Source organism: Otolemur garnettii, unplaced genomic scaffold, assembly GCF_000181295.1.
Source record: "Otolemur garnettii isolate 467f Iridium unplaced genomic scaffold, OtoGar3 scaffold00197, whole genome shotgun sequence".
Classification (NCBI taxonomy): domain Eukaryota; kingdom Metazoa; phylum Chordata; class Mammalia; order Primates; family Galagidae; genus Otolemur; species Otolemur garnettii.
This window is the reverse complement of record NW_003852592.1, coordinates 2,544,948-2,568,437: the sequence shown is the minus strand read 5'-3', so window position 1 is coordinate 2,568,437 and position 23,490 is coordinate 2,544,948. Positions and strand designations below refer to the sequence as shown.

The following is a 23,490-nucleotide window of genomic DNA, read 5'->3' as shown; positions in this document are numbered from 1 at the left end:
ATTTTTTTTTTTTTTCCTATTGGGGGTTCATTGAGATCCTTGAATGTACAGACTTTTTCCTAGTATTTGGGAAGCTTTTGGCCATCATTTCTTCAATTATTTTTTTTCCTTTTCTCCTCTCTTCCTCTTGAACTCCCATTGCAATTGTGTTGTTATGCTTAATACCCCACAAGTAGTTTGTTCGGTTCAATTTCCTTTAACATTTCTCTCTCTGTTCTTTAGGTTGGATAATTGATCTTTCAATTATGTAAATTCTTCTGTTATGGTAAATCTACTGTTGAGATCCTCTATGGAAATTTCATTTCAGATTGTACTTGTTAATCCTATAATTTCTTTTCTTTCTTTCTTTCTTTTTTTTCTTTTCTTTTTTTTTTTTGTGTGTGTGTGTGTGTGTGTGTAGAAACAGTCTCATTTTGTCACCCTCGGTAGAGTGCCATGGCATCACGCAGCTCACAGCAACCTCCAACTCCTGGACTTAGGCGATTCTCTTGCCTCAGCCTCCCGAATAGCTGGGAATACAGGCACCCACAATGCCTGGCTATTTTTTTGTTGTAGTTTGGCCGGGGATGGGTTTGAACCTGCCGCCCTCAGTATATGGGGCCGGCACCCTACCTACTGAGCCACAGGAGCTGCCTCTAATCCTGTAATTTCATTTAGTTACTTTTTGTGTATTCTATTTTGTCTTCCATGATAATTATGTTGAATCTTTGTCATAGTGGCTTCCTTTTATTATTAAATGTGATTTACTTTAATCAAGAACACAATTGCAACAGTGCACTGAAGTCTTTTTCTGCTAAATCCAACATCTGTACACTCAGAGAAAGACAGTTTCTATTGACTGCTTTTTTTTCTGAGTATGTGTCATGTTTTCCTCATTTTTTACTTTTTTTTGTGTGTGTGGATAAAAAACAGATTCAACATTTTGAATAATACATTGTATGTAACAACTTAGGGTTCTGACTCCTCTCCCCCAGGTTATTATGATTGTTATTCAGTCTTTTACTGTTATAGCTTTGATTTTTTTGTTGTTGTTTTTTGTTATTATTTTTTTAGTGGCTTACCTGGACTAAATATCTTCCTCTTCTGTCATATTCAGTCACTGACGGATATACTTAGTTTTATCTTATTTCGTTTTGTTTTGTTCTTTAAGTTTTATTTTTATTTTTAAACCTAACTTTCTGGGATTACCCCTAGGTCTTTGTGGCTTAGAAGCTATCCAGCCCATTGTTGGTTAGAGGGTGAATTGAAATTCCTTGAAGTGGATAAGGTTCCACTCTCTGCCAGCAGATTGGTTTGTAGTGTGGGGTGCATTCAAAACTCAGGCAGTTTTCACATCTGCTCCTCCTTTTACTTCCTGCCCGTCAGGCTCCCTCCTGTGTCCTCTCTGTGTGTGTACATTGCCACTAGGTCACCCAGGGATGTGGGGAAAACTGACCCAGCCTCAATGTGGCTCTTTCATTTTTAGGGGCTCCTGATAAATTCCTGGGCTATTATCCTATTTGCTATTTGCGCCAACCAGGACTATAGTGTTAGGCCAGGAGGGCTGCAAGCTGTTCCCAACTGTAGCTAGGCACAGGTTCTCCACCCTCTGTTCCCCATCAGTTCAGCCCCTTCCACACAGAAGCTCCTCCTTTCCGTGGCTGGTAAAAGTGCTTCATGGGCCAAGCCAGTGGTCAGCCTAGAGCTACTACCCAGGGCAAGACCACCATAGTTTCCCACTGTTCTTACCTGAAATTCAGCAGTTTCCCATAAACAAACACCTTTCAATACATAGCTTCCACTGATCAGTTTAAGAGGCAGGATGTGACTGTTTTTTGACTATTTTGTCCAGCTGTTTCTTGAGGACAGGATTTGCCTACTCCCTGACCACCCTGTCGGAAGTCTCAGCAAGGTATTGGCTGAAACAATGGATGTGCCATTCCCAGCACACATCTCATGTGGACAGGGAGCGTGCTCACAACCACAGGGGGCTCATGGTTAGGTTAAGAATATTAATGAAATTAATCATCTATAAGTAACATGATATATGTTTGCACATGGCATCAGAGCTTTAAGTTATGCATTTCCCTCTCTCAGAACACCCTGTAAATAGAGAAATACATTTAGATATCCCAACTCCCTTCAGATCTGTGTGTGGATCATGCACACGAAGGAATCAGTCTTACCTCCTCTTACACACATCTCTGTGTTGCCAGAGATACAGCAGCACCTTCTGTGAAGAGCCATTGCATGAATAACTTTGGCTCTCTGGAAATTACATTTACTTTTCTGAAATAAGTATTTGTCACTATTGAAGACATGCCAAATACTTAAAATTTCCAAAGAAAAAGTCAAAAATATTTTGTGAAATATAAACAGGACATCTCATTTTAATTTTCTATATGAAATATAACTTGTATTAAAATGAGGCATGTGTCTCAGAAAACAAAATCAGTGTCTTTATAGGATCATCTGAGACATCTTCATCGTTTGTGTCTGTGAAAGGCACTGGCTTGTGCAGTGTGGTCATCAGATGGGAAGGAGAAAGTGGGTGACACATCCATGTGTCATAAAAATACAAAGATCGTGGTTCATACTCTTCAGAGTACTTTTTGAAGAGTAAAGAGGTAAAGGTGTCTTACCAAGTGTATATACTATAAAAATAAAAGCCTTCTTAATTCTTCAAATTTTGCTGATCAGATCTCTTCCTGTGGCTTCCATGCCACTAGTCAAAACTGGGTGAGTAGAGAGACCTGTTAGTCTGGGGCTGCCTTGCTCAGGGAACCATCTACAGAGAATGAATCATTGTCATTATGAGGCTGTAGTTATAGTAACAGAATCTGGTGTTTCTGAATTTACATGTAGCTGTGAGGTAAATACTTTCTGATATGGGTAATTGTGACAAATGCTTGAATAATAATGAAGAGAAAGCTCATAGCTTTGAGTGTCTTCCCTTCTGAGTTTTGATGAAATACTAGTTAAAATTTGATTATAACTCAGCTCGTAGTTTAATAAAGTCTCCCCAAACTTGGCTGAAGGCCCTCTTGCCTCAAACAGAATTCAGTACAATAGAAAGAATCCTTTGGATTCTCCTGTGGATTTTCTCAGTGGCTCATTAAAATGCTTCTCTTCTAGGCCTGGCTGTCTGCAGCGCTCTGTAGCTCTCTGATACATGCCCAGAGCACCGTTCTTCAGTGTTAGCCTAAGGGCTTGGGAATCTCATTCTACTTGACCACTGTTGATTAAAAAGCCTCATTTCCTACTCACCATATTATCTTACTATAAGACAAAAATGAGATGATAAACACTTAATTACTACATAGAATGAACACAGTCTTTTAGTTCAAGGTATTAGTAATGATAATGTACTGCTTTAAAGAGAAACAGAATCTCTGTGTTATAATCCCATCCAGGTATCTATTAACCATGCTGTTAGGAACAAGGACAGAACACATCATTGAATCCAAAGATGAGCCTGTCTTTTATTTTAGCCAAGATCTCTAATTTTTTTCTGCAGCAAATGAATGAACTCTCACATAGAAAGAAACTGTGGTAGGTGGTAGCCACCTAGATCCAATGACTCTCAGTGTGCTGGGATTTCCAAAACAGAGAAAAGAGGAGCTTTGTTGGTTTAAGAATCTGTAGCTATTTAAGTCAATAGAAGGGTGAGGGCCACTTTGTCCTGTGGATGAAGAACAGACACGTGGATTGTTAATGGGACCTTCTATTCATTGGGAAGAGCCACATGGGCAGAGATGGAACAGAGGCCCTCATGGTGAAGGGTGCACTGGAAGATTTCTATCTGGCCCATCTGTAGCAAAGGACGTATTCTCATTCCCAAGCAGAGGAATGAGGAGTAACTGTCACCTGGGCCTTCCTAGAGATCCCAGAGAAAAGCCATTTTCCTCTTGGATAAGGAAACTCGCATTGTGTGTATCAGTCCCCAGAGGAACACTAGACTGTGAAAAAAAAAAAAAAATCCCACTTCTTCAGAACAAGAGGTGTGTGCTGTTGTGCAGTGGTGTTAATTGAAAGATGTCCCCTTGGTGTGGTCAGCCTGAATCTTCAGTAAGTTTTTATTGTACCTCAAGCTCATTTGTGGGCAAAAAAAAAAAAAAAAAGTAAGGCAGCCTACAGTGGTGCCATGTGTTAGAGGACAAATAATTAGAAATCTCACCCTCGGAAAGGTGAGAACCACTGGGAAAATGGTGGAAGTCTGTGGCCCCATAAAACAAGGGAGCATTTCTCAAAGCTAAAAGAAGTACATTTAGAAACAGAGCACATAGCTCAGACTCTCAGACCCTTACATAATTCGCTACTCATGGTGGCCTAGACTATAAAATATAGATTCAAGAACGACTCAGCAGAGGTAACAGGGATGCTGCAAGGAGGCCTGGGGGTGGGGGGGAGTGTGGGGACCAGATGGGGCACCTGTAACTGGAGGTCCAGTCACAGAAGGCAGCCATCTCCCAGCAGTCTGCCCACAGCTCTGCTGGCCCAAGCCAGGTGAAACTTGGAAGTGCTCTGGTGTGGTAGAATGTGTGGGTTTCACACTCCTGTTTCTTCTACAAATTGGGTAACAGGAAGCTACTGGGGTAGATAGGTCAGTTGTCACATCTCTTCCTCTGGGGTTTTGACATCCCATCAGGTAGCAGATCACCAAACAGCTCAATAAAACCCAGACTCCCTGTGTGTGAGAGGCACCACAGCCTCTTTCTACTTCCCAGCCAAGTGGGCTTATCACTGCCTTGTATGCTGGGAAGCTCCTTCACATGCCCTTTGCTAGGCTGGCTACTTGTCACCAACCTGGTCTCCATTTAAATTCCATTATTTGTGGTTTTTCATTTATTTGTTTATTTTCTGCTTTTTCTGATCTGGGATGCACTTCCCAGAAGCACAGAGCAGACAACTGACGTTAGCACTCAGGAGCAAGGAGTTCACGAAGAACATGCTCCAGGGCATGGGGGTCAGGCAAGGGACAATCCCAGGAGGAGTTCCACAGAGGGGATCTCTGCCTGACCCTGTGAGGAATGTAGGTTACAGCTGATGACCTAAAACCCTCCACTGACATCAGGGAGCAGTACAGGTAGTAACTCATTGGTTCACAGGCACGAGTAGGTCACAGCTTGTAACTCACAGGTGGTAGTTCACAGGGGCAGGTAGGTCACAGGTAGTAATTCACAGGTGGTAGGTAGTTCACAGGTTTGAGTAGGTCACAGCTAGTAACTCACAGGTGGTAGTTCACAGAGGCAGGTAGATCACAGCTAGTAACTCACAGGTGGTAGTTCACAGGGATATGTAGGTCACAGCTAGTAACTCATAGGTAGTAGTTCACAGGTACAGGTAGATCACAGGTAGTAATTCATGGGTGGTGGTTCACAGGTGCAGGTAGGTCACTAGTTCATAGTAAGGGACAGAGATATAACCGTCTAGGTATATCTCCAGTTCTTAGCCCAGAGCCTGGCAGCCACACAGTAGGCACATAATAAGTGAAACTATCATAGAACTCCAAGCTAAACTTCATAATTTTTTACTTTTAATAGAAATAAAGCCAAACTCTGTATGATGTCCTTAGCCCTTGCAGGGCTTCTCGGTGACCTTGACCTTTTCAGTGAAGTGCTTTAAAAAGTCACCTTATGTCAAATGTTAAAGCAGAGAGGGACCTTACCCTCCCACTGCACAGCTGGCTCTGCAGGTCTTTGTAGTAGCCCCCACTTATCTTGACTCTGGGTAACACTGTCAGTGACGCCTTTTAAATTGCTCCCAGCGACATCCAGCATGGTATTGAAACCCACAAACCCCATTTAGGAGTGAAAAGGAAGCAGGACACAAATATTATGAATGACATGTTGCTCTGTGTGGAGCTGCAAAGTGGGACAGGCACAGACAGCTGGAGCAGCTGAAGGGGTGTAGGGGGTGACCAGGTGAGCACTACTCTCCACTACCACACCCTCAGCTGCAGCCTATGTCCTCAGCCTTCCAGCAGTGTCTCCATGGCTCTTTTTTGAAAACACCATGCTGCAGGCACCCTCCAGACCATTTAAATCCAGACTCCTGGGGCAGTGTTTCCCTAACATCCTGTGTTGCTTCTGGTTTATGGGCCATGTGTCCAGGCGTTAGCATGTGCTGTGGTTTTGGTCTAGGCCAACTGTTTGGAGCCATCAGCATCTCATATGAAAAATTGGACCCATTCTGAACCAACTTGGATGCCATCACCAACCCTTGCACAAGTTCCCTAGAGTGTGTTCCCCTGAACCTCACCTGTGACTAGAAAGGGTTTGCAGATACTGTGCAGCTGTCCCCACCTTCTGTAAAGTAAAGCCAGAGAAAACCCACGTGTTTGACTATAACTCAGTGACTCCTAGATTAATGTGGCCCTGAAGCTTTTTGTTTCAAAATGCCATTTATTGTGCCTCCTGAAGCAGCCTGTCAGTGTGGACTTTAGGGAATGGAACACTCCTGTCATAGGTGTGCACAACTTAGGTTGGTTCACTGGAACAGGGGAGGGAGCAAAGGGCTTGGTGACAGCTGCACCAGTGCCTTGGCTGCATCCTATATGCAGGCTTGGGAGTGCTGCCGTCAGGTGGAGAAGACTGTCCTGAAGTTGGCACTGTGTGGGGCCTGAAGGCAGCAAAGGATCCCAGCACCTATGCTGCCTGAGAGGACAGAGTCTGAACTTGGGACAGAGGACAGAGGACATAGTGAATAGCTGGTGGAATAACTGGAGTCCTCCTCCTGCATGTCCTTTGTTTGCTGAAATGGGAGCAAACAGGTGAAGGACAGGCCAGGGCACCACTCCTGAAGTGCCCTGGGGGAGAGACTCTCAGGGAAGCTGCCATCCCAGTACTCCTCCCCCAGTGCCTCTGCTGGGTCTCTCAAACCTCAGCATGCACATGAGTCACCTGACCTTGTTCAAGTGCAGGCCACTGGCAGCTGGGGGACCTGGGTCTCCATCCTCACAGCTGCCAAGGATCCACTCCCTAAGCAGGGAGGACAGGGACCTTCCCAATAAGGGGTCCAGAAGCCATGTTCTCCATCCACTTCAGGGACAGAGGAGTATGAGGCTGACTTTTACTAGGAATGTCATCTTCACTAGTGACATGGCTCTGCCTTTGCCCCTCATCACCCTTCAGCAACCAGGGACCCACCCCTGCCCTGCTCTGAGGATGGCCCTTATAAGCTAAGACCGCTCTCATGTCTGCACTTCCTGCCCAAGGGTGCCCTGCCCTGGATGACACAGTCCCGATCTGTGTTAAGACTCTGACACAGATCCCACTCTCCCCATGGGACAGCATCCCAGTCCCCTTGCCATCCCAGTCACTCTGGATCCCTTCTGAAACAAGTCCGACCTGTGTACAGCAGAGTAGAGCCTCTGGCCTCCTTTCTAGATAGGTCCTATGAACTCAACCTGGGATCACTGTTCCCCCCTCCCCCAACTCCCCATGGTCCTGGTGGCATCTGCTCTCTGGCAATGTTGGTGGCCTGGTGGCGTCCACCTCTCTACAAGGAGCCTCCATCCACATGGAAGGGCCAGGTGGGAGCTATACCCACATCACACTCAGCCTAGAGCAGCTGGTGTAAAGGGGGACTATAGCCCTGTGCACTCTCTCTGTGCTTCTAGAAATGCAACAGCTGGTCCAGTTTTACGGGAGAAGCCAGTGGGATCTTTGCACAGCAGCTGTTGGAGGCATGTGTTTTATTTTTACTGCAAGCAATGACCCAGAAGAAATAAATGTGCTCATAAAAGAAACTTGCTCTCTTTCTTTAGTGAGCAGAATGGGCTGTTTGTGCCAGGTGGAATTGTACCCTTGTAACAGCCCCACTGTCTGTCAGTGGTCCCCAGAGTCTGTCTCTGCAGTGGCCAACTGCTGACCCACCCATTTCGATTCCTTTCTCAGAACCCCTGGAATCAGCCTGGCTGAGCGGGATTTTAGTATCTGGGAGATGAGAACCAGGGGTAATGATGACACAGATTGGGAGGAGAAATCTGAAAGCACCAGCCGGCAGACAAATGAGGGGCACACACAAGTCGTCCTGATCATTTCCATGGATCTGGAAGCAGCAGATAGGATTTTCAACAGGTGACAGATGAGGAATTACTATATTTCCACAGACACTCAAAATGTGTTCTTAGAGGTCAGAGGCAGAAGGTGGTCACAGCATTGGTGTGACAGGGAGGAAAAATGACAATAGGCAGCGATTTCTTGCAATCTCTCAAGATTTTCTCCAGTGTAAATGTGGTGGTCCTGGGCCCATCTTCCTAGAGATGTCACAAAACAACCTTCTCCAAGGATAAGCTGGGGTTTCTGGGGGGGGGGGGTACAGGTCCATAGTTACTTCTGAAGACCTGTGGACTTTGGGAGCATGGCAGAGTTCACATTTGGAGCTCATCAGTCCTTACCCATCAGGGAATACAAAGTGCACACATCCTGCAAGAACCCACCTGTTGCAGATGACACGGCCCCTGTTGGTGTCAGAAATATAAACTAGATATTATCGTTCAGGAGCTGCTGAAATTTCTGCAGACTGACAACTCTACCCCATCTTTACCTTTGACTATGATTTGACCACAGGAGGAGAATTTCTGTATGGAGCCAAAAGGCAAGAAGAAAGTGTTTGACATTCAGTGTGTAACCCAAGAGCAATGCTTGTGTCCATGTCTGGTACTTGTCCTAGCTGGGAGGTGTTGGCATCCCTGTTTTACAGGGGAGGATCTGAGATTCCAGCCATGGTTTTCCATTTTATATGTGTATTAGAATCACACACATATAAAACCAAGCTCACATATAAAATCACTTATAAAGTTTTTGATGCCCAAAGCATCAGAGACCCGGGTTGCAGGAAACTTCAGGCCCCTAAGTGAGCCTTAAGGGATAGTCCACCCAAGGACATTGGAGACCAGCTTAGGAGCCTCACAGCTAGGAAGGGACAGATGAAATCCTAACCCCAAATCTGCAACTGTGGCTCAGCTGTATCTTAAGGTCACATCAATCCAAATTGTCTAAATCAGAACCAGGAAGTCACATGTTTCTATTAAAAACCAATTTTTTAAAAAAGTCAACAAATATTGAACCCCATTTGTGATGTTCATGCTGAAAGGTTTAGGGGGAATGTTCTGATGTCTGCAACTCACTTTGAAATGCATCCAAAAAGATAAGAGGAAATGATGGGTGCACAGGAGGGTGAACAGACGGGCAGGCAGTGATACAGTGTGGTGAAGATGCCACTAATCATATCAATTAATAGAAGCTGAGAGATGGCTACATGAATATTTAGTATATAATTATTTTAACTGTCCTGTGTGTTTTATCTACGTGAAGTATGTTGATACAAAGAATAAAACAGGTGTCATCTCTACACCATTTATTGACTAATTCATTTTAGTCTGTTTTAAAATTACCATATACCAATTTCACTGTCATAATTTATAATATTATAGAGTTTATATGGACAGGCAGAAGTATGCTAGTGAAGTTAATTTATTGAACACTGCCCTGAAAAAGAAATGGACCATCATATTTAAATGTAAAATGCATAACAATAAAACTTTTAGAAGAGGCTCGGCACCTGTGGCTCAAGTGGCTAAGGCGCCAGCCACATACACCTAAGGTGGCGGGTTCGAATCCCCAGCCCGGGCCCGCCAAACAACAATGATGGCTGCAACCCAAAAATGGCCAGGCGCTGTGGCGGGCGCCTGTAGTCCCAGCTACTTGGGAGGCTGAGGCAGGAGACTCGCTTGAGCCCAGGAGTTGGAGGTTGCTGTGAGCATGATGCCATAGCACTCTACCCAGGGGGATAGCTTGAGGCTCCGTCTCAAAAAAAAAAAAAGAAAAACTTTTAGAAGAAAATATTGAAAGTCTCTATAACCTAGGGTTAGGTGAAAGTTTCTTAGATGTGCCACCAGAAATACAATTCATAAATGGAAGATTAGATAACTTTTGCTCTACAAAAGATTATGAAAAGAATAGTACAAACTGAAAGAAAAGTATTTGTAAATCACATTTCTGACAAAGAATTTGTATCTAGCAGGTATTTAAAAACCTCTCTAAACTCAAATGTAAGAAATCAAACAACTTAATTTAAAAATGGGCAAAAGATTTGAACAGACGTATGCAAGAGGATATGTAAATAGAAATGAGACTCCCCCAAAACCATATTTGACATCAGGTATCAGTGACGTACAGACTAAAGCCATGGCTGGCTACTCCTGTGCACCTCTTAAAATGGCCAAAATCCAAAAACCCCTGAAAATACCAAGTGTTGGTGAGGATGCAAAGCAACCAGAACTCTCGTATGCTGCTGATGGGAATGCAAAATGGAACAGCCACTCTGAAAGACAATTTGTCAGTTTCTTATAAAGTTAAACAAGCACCACATGACCCAGCAATGCCTGAGTATTTACTACAACAAAATAAAACTCCACATTCACACACAAAACCTGTACGTATGTGTACAAAGCATTTATTTTTAATAACCAAAAACTGGAAACACAATCCTCATCATCTGTGCATGTGTGGATAAACACATTATGGTATTTCCTTACCACAAAATACCACCCAGGTAAGGGGAATGAACTACAGATACACCCAACAATCTGAATAAACTTCAAGAGTATTGTGCTGAGTGGAAATGGTCTGTCTCAAAAGGCAACACTCTGTGCCTCCACTCCTAGCACATTCCCGAAAAGACAAAACTATGACAAGTCAGGACAATGGTGGCTGTCAAGAATTAAGGATGGGACAGGGTGAGACAATAAAGAGGTAAATCGAGGCCATTTTTGTAGGTGAAGGGACTTTTCTGTATCCTGATTTCTCTGGTAATTCCATGAATCTGTACATGCAACAAAATGCATAAAACCCTTGTGTGTGAGTCCTGGATAAGCTTATGAGATCTGATTAAGGTCTGCAATTTAGTTAGAAGTGCACCAGGGTCACTTTCTGGGTTTTGATCATTATACCGGATTATGTAAGAGGAAGGGAGGACATGGGAACCCTGTTCTGTCTTTGCAGTTTCTACAGGAACTGTGTTCTATTTTTGAAATTTTTATGTAAGTCTAAAATTACTTCAAAGTGTATGTATATATATAAACACACCACACATAATATTTCAAAGTATATATATACACATACACTTTGAAATAATTTAGACATATATACATTGTATAAAGTCATATTTAAGGAATTTTATATTCTTTCTATAGTCTTCAAACTGTAATTAAAAATGTAACTTAAATACATGCTTTTTTCTAATAAAGCAGAACATTTCAGAACACTAAAGAAAAAAGTAGATTAGCGTTTAAAAAAAGTGATATCCAATTATTTAGAACACCATGACCTGTCCCTTGATACCTAGCCAGAGGTTTACTGTAATTGCATTTTACACAGTGATACCTTTGGCTTAGAAAACACTCTAATTCAGTGCATGTGGGGTAGTGTCAGCAGTGAGGGCTCAAAGAGCCTGGGCAGGAGGTTTCTGGAACCATCTGAACGCAGGGCTGCCCTGTCCCCACATTGTCTTCTGGGTGCAGATTCAAGGCCCTCAATCTGCATAGGGCTGGTGCCTTTGGCCACTGCCTGGAACTTTGAGAGGGTGGAGAAGATATCAGATTGATCAGGTGGGGGACCCACGATCTTCCCACTCTGGGGTGAGACAGACTTGGTTCTCACACAAGCCAAAGAGCCTTCTCGTGGCTCTGGATGCAGGGCTGGGCAGGATGTGGGGAGTAGAGATGGACACTGGGCTTGTAAAGGAAGGGACGCAGGGGCACTACCTGAGCCCCTCCTGCAGTATCTGAAATATTTGCCAGCCCTTATGAGGGCTCAGAAACCATTAGCTGGGTAGGGGGGGTTGTGTGGACGGATGGATGCCAGGCTCCTTCGCCTCTAGCCCACACTCCTTGCCCTGTCAGTCTGCTGTGAGGTCCTTCCAGCTCTGAGCAGTGGGTCTGCTCAACCTTGGGTTGGGCGCCCTGTGAGTGGCATCACTGTGGCACATGTGAGACGTCCTCTGCCAGATCCATCCGAGCCGTTTGCTGTGTGGGCACTATTTTCAGTGGGCACAATGTGGCCTTATCCTTGGAGAAGGTGCCTCTGACTACACAGGGTCCCCTTTTGGGGAGGGGAGGCCAAAAGCTGTCTTCAGGCACCTCATTGAAGTGTCTGAGGAACCATGTTCCACTGGGCAGGTGTGTGGCACCAAGAACCACTGAGTAGCTTTTGTGAAAACATGGAAAGAACACAGTGGATGAAATGCCAAATTGCAGTGTTAGAGGAACTGTTTCTGTATCATATGAAAGTATATTAAATATTTCTGAATGTTTTCCAGTAATGCTCACAGTATTTCTATTAAAGCACAATCAAAAAGAATAAAAAATGTATGCAATGTTTAATCTCCAAAGGAAAACTAATTTGATTTTTAAGTATTTTTCTGCTATGATGACATACTTGTGAGGGCTTTTTTTTTTTACTTTTTATTCATTTATTTTTGTTTTCTGTATAACAACAAGTAATTTATTCTAGATAGATGGCAATTTTTTCTTTCTTACTGGGCAATAGCCATGACTTTAGCAAAAGCTTTTAGTCAGGACTCTTCAGAATTTACAAATTGACACTAACATTTTTTTCTTATTACTCTGAAATAATTTCAAATTTAGAGAAAAGTCACAACAATAGTACAAAGAACTCCCGTGTTCCCTTTACCCAGATCACCAGTATTTCAAAATTTTGCCAAATGCAACTTTTAATTTTTTTTAAATAATTTCAGACTAACAGAAAAGTTGCAAAAATAATACAGAGATTCCTGTATACTTAAGTCCAGTTTCCCATAATCTTAAGAGCTTACTATTCTTGCTTTATCATTCTATTGATAAGAGTATTTTCTCTATGTTATTTGCAAATAAATTACAGACACGATGTTCTTCTACCCCTAAATGAACCGTGTATATTTTCTAAAAGCAAGTTCAATTATAAAAGTCAGGAAATTAACACTGTTACAATACCATCATCTAATCTATATTCCTTATTCACATTTTTCCAGTTCTTTCAATATTGTCCTTTATAGCAAAAGGAAAAGAAATTCAGGTCCATGATCCAATCTGGGACCCCACATTGCATTTTATTGTCATGGCTCTTTAGTATTCTTTGATCTGGAACACTCCCTGTCTTTTTTGATTTTTGTGACCTTGATGTCTGTACAGAGTACAGGTCAGTTATTTTATAGGCCGTCTGTCAGTTTGGGTTTGATGATTCCCTGTGACTGGATTGAGGTTACTGCATTTTGACAGAAACACCAGGAGAAACTGTGTCCTTCTAGTGCGTGTTATCGGGAGCCCCATGGTATCTGCTCTACTACTGGGGACGGTGATTCTGCTCTCTTGTCCTGGTGTCTGCGTGTTTCCCACTAGGCAAGTGACAATGCTACTTTGTAATTAACAAGAACCGTGTGTGGAGGTCTGTGAGACTGGGTACAAAGCTGCTTTGCTTTAGTTATTCCCAACCGGTTTTACTGTTTGTTGACACATGTCTCATTCACAGTTCTTTTTATCTTTATTTTTCACTCATTCGTCACTTTGTTTCAGGTTAGATCGTGGAGTATTTGTTCAGAGGGTTACTGGCAGTGTTTTTTTTGTGTTTGTTGTGAGGTTCACCTTATTCCAGATTTGACAGCAAGAGCCCCTCGGTGTCCTTTGCACGGAGCACATCACTCTTTAATCATTTTTTATCATTTTCTGGTACAGCAAGCTGCTCTAGGTGTGTCTTTTAAATTTCTTTATTTTTAATTATTGTGGGTATGCAATAGTTGTATATATTTATGGGGCGTATTCATATGTAATGCTTTGATACCAGCATACATATGATGTGCATTAATCAAATCAGGGTATTTGGGGTATCCATCACCTCAAGCATTTATCGTTTCTTTGTGTTAGGAACATTCCACCTCCACTCCTTAAGTTGTTTTAAAGTATACCATAACTAATTGTTGACTATAATCCCTTTATTGTGCTATCAAATCCTATTCACTTTATCTAAGTATCTAACTATATTTTTGCACCATTAACCATCCTCACTTTATTCCCCCCTCAACGCTACCTTTCCCAGCCTCTGGTAACCATCATTCCATTTTCTGTCTCCATGAGATATTTAGCTCCCACACAAGTGAGATTTGTCTTCCTGTGCTTGGATTATTTCGCTTAACATAGTGTTCTCTACTTCTATCCATGTTGTTGCAAGTGGCAACATTTCATATTTTTAATGGCTTAATAATGTTCCATTTTGTATGGGCACCACAATTGCTTTATCCATTCATTCATTGATGGACACCTAGGTCGATTCCAAATCTTGGCTATTGTGAATAGTGCTGCAATAAACATGGGGGTGCAGATGTCTTTTCAATATACTTATTTTCCTTTGTTTGGATATATACCCTAAAGGGGAATTGCTGTGATATGTTAGTTCTATTTCTAGTTTTTGTTTTTTTTTGAAGACAGAGTCTCACTATGTCACCCTCCGTAGAGTGCCGTGGTGTCACAGTTCACAGCAACCTCAAACTCTTGGGCTGAAGTGATTCTCTTGCCTCAGCCTCCCAAGTAGCTGGGCCTACAGGTGCCTGACACAACACCCGGTTACTTTTTTGTTGTAGTTGTCATTGTTTGGCAGGCCCAGGCCAGGTTTGAACCCACCAGCTCCAGGGTATGTGGCTGGCACCCCAGCCGCTGAGCTACAGGCACCGAACCTATTTCTAGTTTTGTAGGAAACTCCATACTGTTCTCCATAGTGATTGCAGTAATCGGCATTCCCCCAACAGGGTACAAAGGTCCCTTTCTCCACATCCTTGCCAGTCTCCATTGTTTCTTGCCTATTTGACAGAAGCCGTTTTAACAGGGTGACATGATACCTGATTGTAGTTTTTATTTGCACTTCTCTGATGACTAATGCTGTTGAACGTTTTTTCATATACCAGTTGGTGATTTGTTTGTTTTCTTTTGAGAAAATGTTTGATTGGATCTTTCTCCTTTTTTTAACCTGACTATTTGACATTTTCCTATTGAGTTGTTGGAACTCTGTATATATTTTAGTTATTAATCCCTTCTCAGGTGGGTAGTTTGCAAATATTTTCTCCCATTCTATGGGTTGTCTCTTCACTATGTTGGTTGTTCCCTTTGCTGTGTGCTGCATGTGTTCCCATTTGTCCAATTTTTCTTTGATTGTGTGTGTTTTGAGGGTATTACTTAAGAAATCTTTGCCCAGACCAATGTCCTGAAGCATTTCTCCAGTGTTTTTGTTTAGTAGTTTCATAGTTTCCTGTCTTAAATGCAAGTCTTTAATCCATTTTTATTTAATTTTTATAAATGGTAAGACATAAGGATCTAGTTTCATATCTTTCTACATACAGAGATCCAGTTTTCCCGCCAGCATTTGTTGAAGAGACTGTCCTTCCCCCAATTCATATTTCTTTGTACCTTTGTCAAGGATAAGTCCACTGTAGATGTGTTCATTTGTTTTTGGGCTCTCTGTTCTGCTCCACTTGGCTGTTTGTCTGTTTTAATGCCAGTGCTGGGCTGTTTCATTTCCAGGGTGCATCTGGTATATTGCCAGCCTCAGCCTAGAATTCAGCTATTTCTCCAGAGAGCTCTGGTTTCCTTCACTGGAGAAGGGTGTTTAGAAAACAAGATCTGGGTGCTAGGTGTGCTCATTGCACCTTGGGGTCACGGTTTCTAGGTAGGGAGACATATGTTTGCTTCAATCTGCATAAGCATGTCTACAGACTGATGTGTGTATGTCCCACTGCTCCTGTGCACGTACACTCCTGTCTGCAGAAGGAAGAGTCTGTCTGTATCCAGTTCCAACCCATGCATATTATGTTGTTATCTCTCATTCTTTATGCTGCATTGCATTCTTTTTGTGGACATGCTCCTTTGAATGAACATTAGACTATTTACAATATTTTGCAGTTATAGTATCTATAACACTTCAGTGAATAACCTTTTGCATATGAATTTTGATCCTTTTGGAAGTAAATCTTCAGGATAAGTTACTAGAATAGAGATTGCAGGCACCCCCCAAGCGAAACCGCGCCCCCCCCCCCGTAACTTTGTCATACATTGACAGATTTGCTTCCTGAAAGTTGTGCCATTACATTCCCATCAGCTTGCTTCCCTGCAGGTTCATTAATAATATGGTTAACTTTGATAAGTTGGTAGGTGAGAATCATACCTTCGTGTAGTTACCAGTTTCCTTTGCCTAAGAATAAGTGAGGTCAGGCGTCCTTTCCACCTGGACACAGATGGGGCAAGCAGAGCACCCAGGCATGGAGTTTAAGGGTGAGCTCAGGCTCCTGTGCAGGCTGTGCCCCCGCCTGGCTCTGAGAGTGAGATGGATGCAGTGAAGAAACTCCGACTGGCAGTAGGCACCCTCGTCCCCATTTTACCCTTAAGCCAGTCCAAATCCATGGTGCTAAATCTGGCTTGGACTTTTCATCTGAAAACTGTAAAAAACAGTGGGTTATGTGCTGAGTTCTTCAGACAAACATGACATAAACTGGAGGTAAGAATATCTCACAGGTCAGTCATCACCTGAGGCAACAACAGACTGTTTACAGAGAGCTCTTTTGTCCAGAGAATCACCCAGGCAAGGGCTGCATATTTAGAAACCTTATCAACAGCCAGTGGTCACTGGACATTTGACTGTGAAACCAGCTCTTCTGGGTTCATCGTAAGAGCCTGTGACCCTGTCTATTTCCCAGGTACTTAGGTTGATGTGGGATAAGCTCTGATTTTCTCAAGCAGTGGAAGTGGTGGGTGAGACACTAAGCATGCCCTGGGTGCAGGCGCGTCCCAGCCCCGCCTATGCCATGCCTTCCTGTTCTCTGCAGAGCTCATCCCGACCCAGGGATGGTGTGAGTGCTGCTCGCTCTTCACACAGCCCTTTGGTGAGCAGGGGGTTGCCTGACAGGAATCTCAATTTTTTCACAAAACCTGGAGTCCAGTGTACAACACTCCACAAAAACAAAAAATATGAGTAGAAAAGAAATACCAATGTTGTCACCAACATACATTGTTTGCCTGCTATGCCCTGGTCACTTTGACCTGATCAAGTAGTGACCTTCTATACCAGCTCTGAGAAAGCTTTGTGGCCAACTCTGTTCTGAAACCTGTCATTTGTGTGTGTTCTCACTTAGTAGTAATGGGGTTTCTTATTCCACCTGACCACACTCCTCGGGTCACTACCCTCCCAACCCCCTCAGAAGTTCCCCTAGTATGATGGTCTTGTTCCTGTCAGGGCACCATGTATGAATTTGGGAGGAATCCAGCACCCCTACTTTCTCCACCTCCCATACTCTCTGGGTATAACTTGTAGGAAAAGCCCCCTGGGCATGGCTTTACCAACCTGATGACTTTAAGGATCTGAAGTCTGCTGTGCAAAGGATGGGAGCGTCTCTGACCTACTACCTGACAGGAGATTATTTATTCCAGTGGGATGACTCCCTATGGTCCCCAGCAAACTCAGGCTTCTGCTGCCCATGAGGTACCTGATGTGGCCACACCCCTTTATTGGCTATGTTCCCTTCCTTCCCTCACTTCCCTATCATCTTTCCTGAGATGACCTCCCACAGGAAGTATCACTCAAGATCTGATTCTAAGGGAACCCAACCTAAGATGGATCCCAAGAAAGCATTTGTTAACGTTGTCCTCCTAGGACACTTGAGCCCTTCCAGACCATAGGGAGAACATACCCTGAGAGATGAAGTCACATAGGGACCTTATTACCCTAATCTGACTGATGGATCAAATACCTATATAGCCAGTTTGGAAACAGGTATCTAAGTGAACACAGGAATATTGAACAGCAGTCCTCTAAGTGAATTACTGACTTATCACACTTCTGATTCACAAGTCCAGAGCCGTACACACAGGTGAGTCTGCATGAATTTTGCTTCATTTGGCTCCTGCTTCTAGAACATTACTGACCCCTGGGACCACAGCCATCCTTAGATGCTAATTAGATACTTATCAGTGGAGAGACATCTTTGTACTTTTCTTAGGACAAAAAACCACTTACCGTGTAATGGCAGCGGCCCCGTGTGAGTGGACGCCTGTCCTTCAGAGCACTGTAGACGTGCCTAGTGAGCCTTTGGCTATGCAGCCCCAGCCACACTCAGGTACCAGTAGGGATTCTGCGTCTGACAAAGGTGAATGCAGAATGCACCCTACAGGGCTTCTTCCCCAGAGCCGCCCTCCAGGAAGGACCTAGGGCCTGCCCCGAGGGCTGCGTGCTTCTGAAAGGAATTCAAATCTCCCCCAAGTCATGTCTGTTGGGAATATAGTCTTTATGAGGATGTGGCAGAAGCTGAAACCCACAGCACCCACCACACAGAAGAAAACAAAATTTGAAGAGTGGAACAGAGAGCATGTTTCTGGAGGTGAGCGACATGGTATGTCTGTTTAGTTTTGACCATTCCACTCACGCAGATTGTTCATTGGTTGATTCCCTCAGAGTCTGTTTGCAAATAATCTCTTTCACATATTTATCTCTTTCAAATATCAATTTCTTTTCTTTTCCTTTTTTTTTTGCAGTTTTTGGCCAGGGCTGGGTTTGAACCCGCCACCTCTGGCATATGGGGCCAGCACCCTACTCCTTTGAGCCACAAGGTACCGCCTTCAAACATCAATTTCTTTCAAATAATTCTTTCTGGTCCCAGAATCAAATCGGGAGCCTCCAAGAGAAAAAAACAAGAGTTCATAACTGCTGAGGGTACAGAACCATGTGTGCCTTATTATTGACAGACACACTTTAAATTGTGGATAGCAGGGACTTCACCTCATTTGTTCTAGGAATTTGAAAACATTTGCATTTTATTTTATTTCCCTTCTGATCTAACTTTATTTTATCCTCGGTCTTCAGAAAAGTTTCATATTTTATGCACTTCATTGGACTACCATCTTCTAAAAATACCTCACTCGTCAAGGAATAGAGGAGAGCAGGCGCAATGGCTTACACTTGTAATCCCAAAACTCTGGGAAGCTGAGGAGGGAGGATCTCTTGAGCTCAGGAGTTTGAGACCAGCCTGAGCAAAAGCCCATCTCTACTAAAAATAGAAAAAATAGCCAGGTGTTGTTATGGATTCCTGTAGTCCCAGCCACTCAAGAAGCTGAGGCAGGAAGATCTCTTGAACCCAAGAGTTTGAGGTTGCTGTGAGCTGTGATGATGCCACAGCATTCTACCCGGGGTGACAGAGTGAGCCTTGAGTGAAACTCTGTCTCAAAACAAAAAAAGGAAGGAAGGGAAGGAGGCAAGGCAAAGGAAGGGATGAGGAAGGGAAGAGGAAAAAAAAAGAAAATAGGAAGAGAATTGGCAGCATGCCGGGGCAGTGGGCAGGCCACTGAAGGCCCCACCTTCTTCTGCCCTCTCTTCCTGGGCAGAGTTAGTTCAAAGAGTGGATAGACCCCTTTGGAATGCTTTCAGACTACAGATGTGCCAATTAAATGGTGAAAAGGAGTTTTAAGAACAGCTGCCATGGGGGATGCATCCTTCTCGCTGCTAGCTGTCTTGGGTCTCATATCCCTTGGTGTAGGAGGGTCTGTGCAGCTTCCCCCAGCAGGCTTCTCTCCTAATCTCCCAGTGGTGTGGCAGGATGCCTTAGCCCTACACTCCCAGAGCACTCACTGCTGGAAAAGTGAATTAATGAGAGAGCTGGGATGTTTCTCTCTGCCTTATAATTTGTGCAAGTTTTGAAAATCTATTTCAATCAAAATTGACTAATTCCTTTGGTGTTGGGAGCCACAACTTTGTAATTTACAGAGTGTGGGTCTTTTATGCTTCTAAATTAAGATATGTGAAGATTTGGGGGGAGTGCTCTGAAATAGTTCTTTACTTCTTGGGGATTATGTTATAATTCTGAAGCTGTCTCCAAAGGCAGAATTTGATGCTTTCAGTGTGCCCATGTGGTCTAGGGCAATAGTTCACAGAGTGGTGACTGATGGGAAGAAGTCACTGCCATAGGTCTGAAACAGAGCAATTGAGAAGCAAAGTCATCAGAGTCCTTGAGAGGAGGAGGAAGACCCCTCATCTGTGGAGTGGACATGGTGGGGGACAATGGGTCTGTGTGTACACACTGCACACAGCACAAAGCCTTATTGCAGGTAGTCAGGCCATACAAATTCTAGACTCAACAATCCACAAACTGAGTGGTTTCATGACTTAGTGTTTTAACCCTGAGAGTCTCAAGCTTTGTTCTTTGTAAAATCAAGATGACAATAAAAATAGTACTAACACCCAGAGTACCTGTGCGTATCTAGTAAGCTTAGTTATATAAAACTTCTTTGTGAACTTAAAACAAACAAACCCCTGCACACTAAAATACATGTAGACAGATCTGTCACCTATGTGCAAGGCTGTCCATCCCAATATCATGACTCCTGGCTGGGCAGCTTCTGAAGGTCAGAGTCCCAGCTGAGGGCTGAGAGGAACAGCCATCCCCCTCAGCTGGCCTTCTGCTTCTCTGAAGGGTCTTTGGACATGGGTGGGTATGTCACAGATGGGATCTCCCCAGCACCCTTATCTGCAGCTTAGCAATTCCAATATGCTTCCCTGACACCCCCTAACTCATGTTTCACATGAGGTCTGGAGTTGACGGGTTCGCTTGCAAAGAGGCATGGTAGTGAAGACTCAACCAGAACATTATCCTGCAGACACAGTGGGCTGGGAAGCACTGGAGTCTCCATGACGCATCTCAGTGAAGGCTACAGGCTGCCCACCTTCCTTCCCTGACAGCCGTAGTGACGGAGACTTTCATGGGAGGGGCTGTAGGGAGAATGGGAATTTCACAGACCTGGCTCTAAACGCTGCAGGGATTTGGTAGTACCAGCAGGGAGCCATGGCCAGTGCTCAGACCCCTGCTCTGCGGGCCAAGGGCTGGGGGGAGTCCAGCTGCCACCTGGCACCAACTGGAGGGAGCCTTGTTTGCATTTGACTGAGCGCATTGAAGTTTGGTCACCGGACAAAAGTGAAGTCCCCCCAGGAGTGCCCTCACCTCACTGCAGCCCCACTGTCTGTGCCCTGATCAGGACTGGTGCCTACTCTATGTGCTTCTAATCAGCAAAGACAGGGAAGGACATACGTGGCCCTCTCGGCATGTTTGTGAGTGGGAACCTCTGGGGCTCTCGGGCTGCCCATAGCAGGGCCAGGCCAGTGTCTGTGCAGGGGCCACCCACACAGGGCACACACACCTGTGACTCCCTCTGGCCCCTCAGGTGACCACCTCCTTACGAAGCCACCCAAGTTGATGCCCAAGCACTCTGGTGTGTTCCTGAAGCTTTCCCACCTGCATCAGGCCTGGTGCGACCTCCAGCAGCTGGCAAGGGGAGTTAAGGAGCTGACAACCCTCCTTCAAGAAAAAACATGCCACTTCTCGCTCAGGAACCACTTCTACAGTGAGATAGGACTCCATCCTTGTGTGAACACACAGAAATAGAGCAACCCTGGTCTGGGATGAGTCGGCCTAAATGGGCCATGTTCTGATAAGGATGACAGTTCACACTAGACAGCCCAGCACTCAGGACCCAGCCCTGGGAGGACCCAGCCATGCAGTGTCCTGGGGAAACCAGCACTCCTGGGGGTGGGAGGATGGCTGGAGCCACCTGAGTTGGTTCCCCTCCCCACCTCACACACCTTCATCCATCCAAGGTTCTTGCTCAGCCCTGCACAAGCCCCATGACCGGACTACATTGCAGAAGAGCAAACAGCTATCAGGCCAGAGTCAGAGGGTGTCTGGATAGGAGGCTCAGGGGACAGTGTCCTCCACTCACACGTACCCAACCCTGTCCTGTAAAGCAGGGAGTCTTAGGATAAAACGTGGGGTCCACATGGGGTGTTTATGTGTCCTCTGCTGGTTTCCTTTATCCCCAACACACATCTGGGCACCCATCCCCCCAGAGCTTAGAAATAACTAGTTCCTGCAGGGCTTTCTCTGCTCTTGGATGACCCAAGAGCCCTATACACAGGATCTTTTTTTCTTTTTGCCCTTAGTAAGCTTGCCTTGAGGAAACCCTTTCCAGGAGGCTGTGTACTTGCAGTGATGACAGTGATACAGCCACAGCTGCCTCCACAGAGGGCCAACCCCTGCCAGGCCCTGCCTCAGGGCCCAGGCCCCAGAGCAACCCCATATTAACCTTCTCTTCTCTCCTGCCCCACCCACTTCCCTCCTGCAGAGCGACTACTCCAGTGACACTGAGAGTGAGGACAACTTCCTCATGATGCCGCCTCGGGACCATCTGGGCCTCAGCGTCTTCTCCATGCTCTGCTGCTTCTGGCCTCTGGGCATCGCTGCCTTCTACTTGTCCCATGAGGTAAGGCCTCTGACAGGTGGTGGCACACTGTGACAGTGTTGATGAGAGCACTCCAGCCCAAGGTGTGGACAGCCCAGACAGCCTGGTCAGCTCCTACTTGGGAGGACAAGGGAAGAAGGGATGCAAAGCAGGTGACTGTTGGGAGGACAGGCTGGCAGTGTTGGGAGTGCCCTGAGGGCCAGGTGGGGCCACTCAGGCTGCCTCATCTCAGACATGGCCCTGCCCTTGTAGGGGCCAGGACTGAGCTCAGGAATGGGTCTGCATGACAAGGGTAGTCATCCACTCAGGGAGAGGAGGTGACCATCACTCAGACCCTCAGGCCAGACCAGTGGGACCGTGCTAGGAGCAGTGTGCCCAGGTCGAGATGTGGAGAGGAGAGGCCTGGTTTTCCTTGTCAGAGGCTCGCTCCTGTCACACAGACTGTCCACAGCAGCGCCCATACATGTCCCAAGTGAAGGCAGCTGCTAGCACCCTCTGTGTGACACATGGCTTCCCTCCCCAGTGGGACATTTCTAAAGGCTTTGAGTCCAGCTTTTCTTCATTACAAAGCATGCTATTTGTTGGCCCCTTATGGAACCCAGGCTTTGAAAAGATTTGAAAGACTCTTCTCTACCAAATAAAGATCATTCTTTCAGAAGTCAGCTACATTCCTATCCTTGTTAATCAAAGGGAGACATTTGTACTTGCCAACTGAGAAAGCATGAGATTGTAGCATCACCACACCTACCCCTCATCCAGACCACAGGACGGGAGTGCGCCGCTCTGGGTGTAGGGTGAGTGTGGTGCAGTGCCTGTGGGGCATTCTTGGGCATGCTGAAGGCCCTCAGGGCACACAAGGTTCTTCCTCTAGCTACTAGGGTTGTGGGATGGTGGCTACAAACAGCTTCCCCTGGCAGGTCCTTTGTCTGGCTCAGCCCTGCTGTTGCTTTTTGCTGGTGTCTGTAGTGATTAGGAGACCCCAACCCACACTTATGTGATTTTCTGCATCTTACTCACACAACTTTGTGGTGACTGGCCCCCTTCCCAACAGTCCCAGGACCCAAGAGGATGGTGGGCTATCTGTGGCCCTCCCAGAGGCAAGTGCCCCTCAGCAGGGACCTGAAAGGCTAAGGAGCCCTGATGGGAGGGCGGGTGGGGTCCTACTCTGCCCTGCACTGTGGTGTGGTTAT

The 23,490-nt window shown here is 45.0% G+C and overlaps 1 protein-coding gene across 1 annotated transcript in view; it reads left to right on the top strand.

The window, feature by feature from the left end:
- SYNDIG1 (synapse differentiation inducing 1) overlaps positions 1-23,490 on the top strand; it is a 67,170-nt gene that overhangs the window by 8,469 nt on the left and 35,211 nt on the right. The window contains exon 2 of the mRNA XM_003801087.3: positions 22,184-22,321. Within this exon, the coding sequence (XP_003801135.1) occupies positions 22,184-22,321 (138 nt within the window). The remainder of the gene's footprint in view (positions 1-22,183; positions 22,322-23,490) is intronic.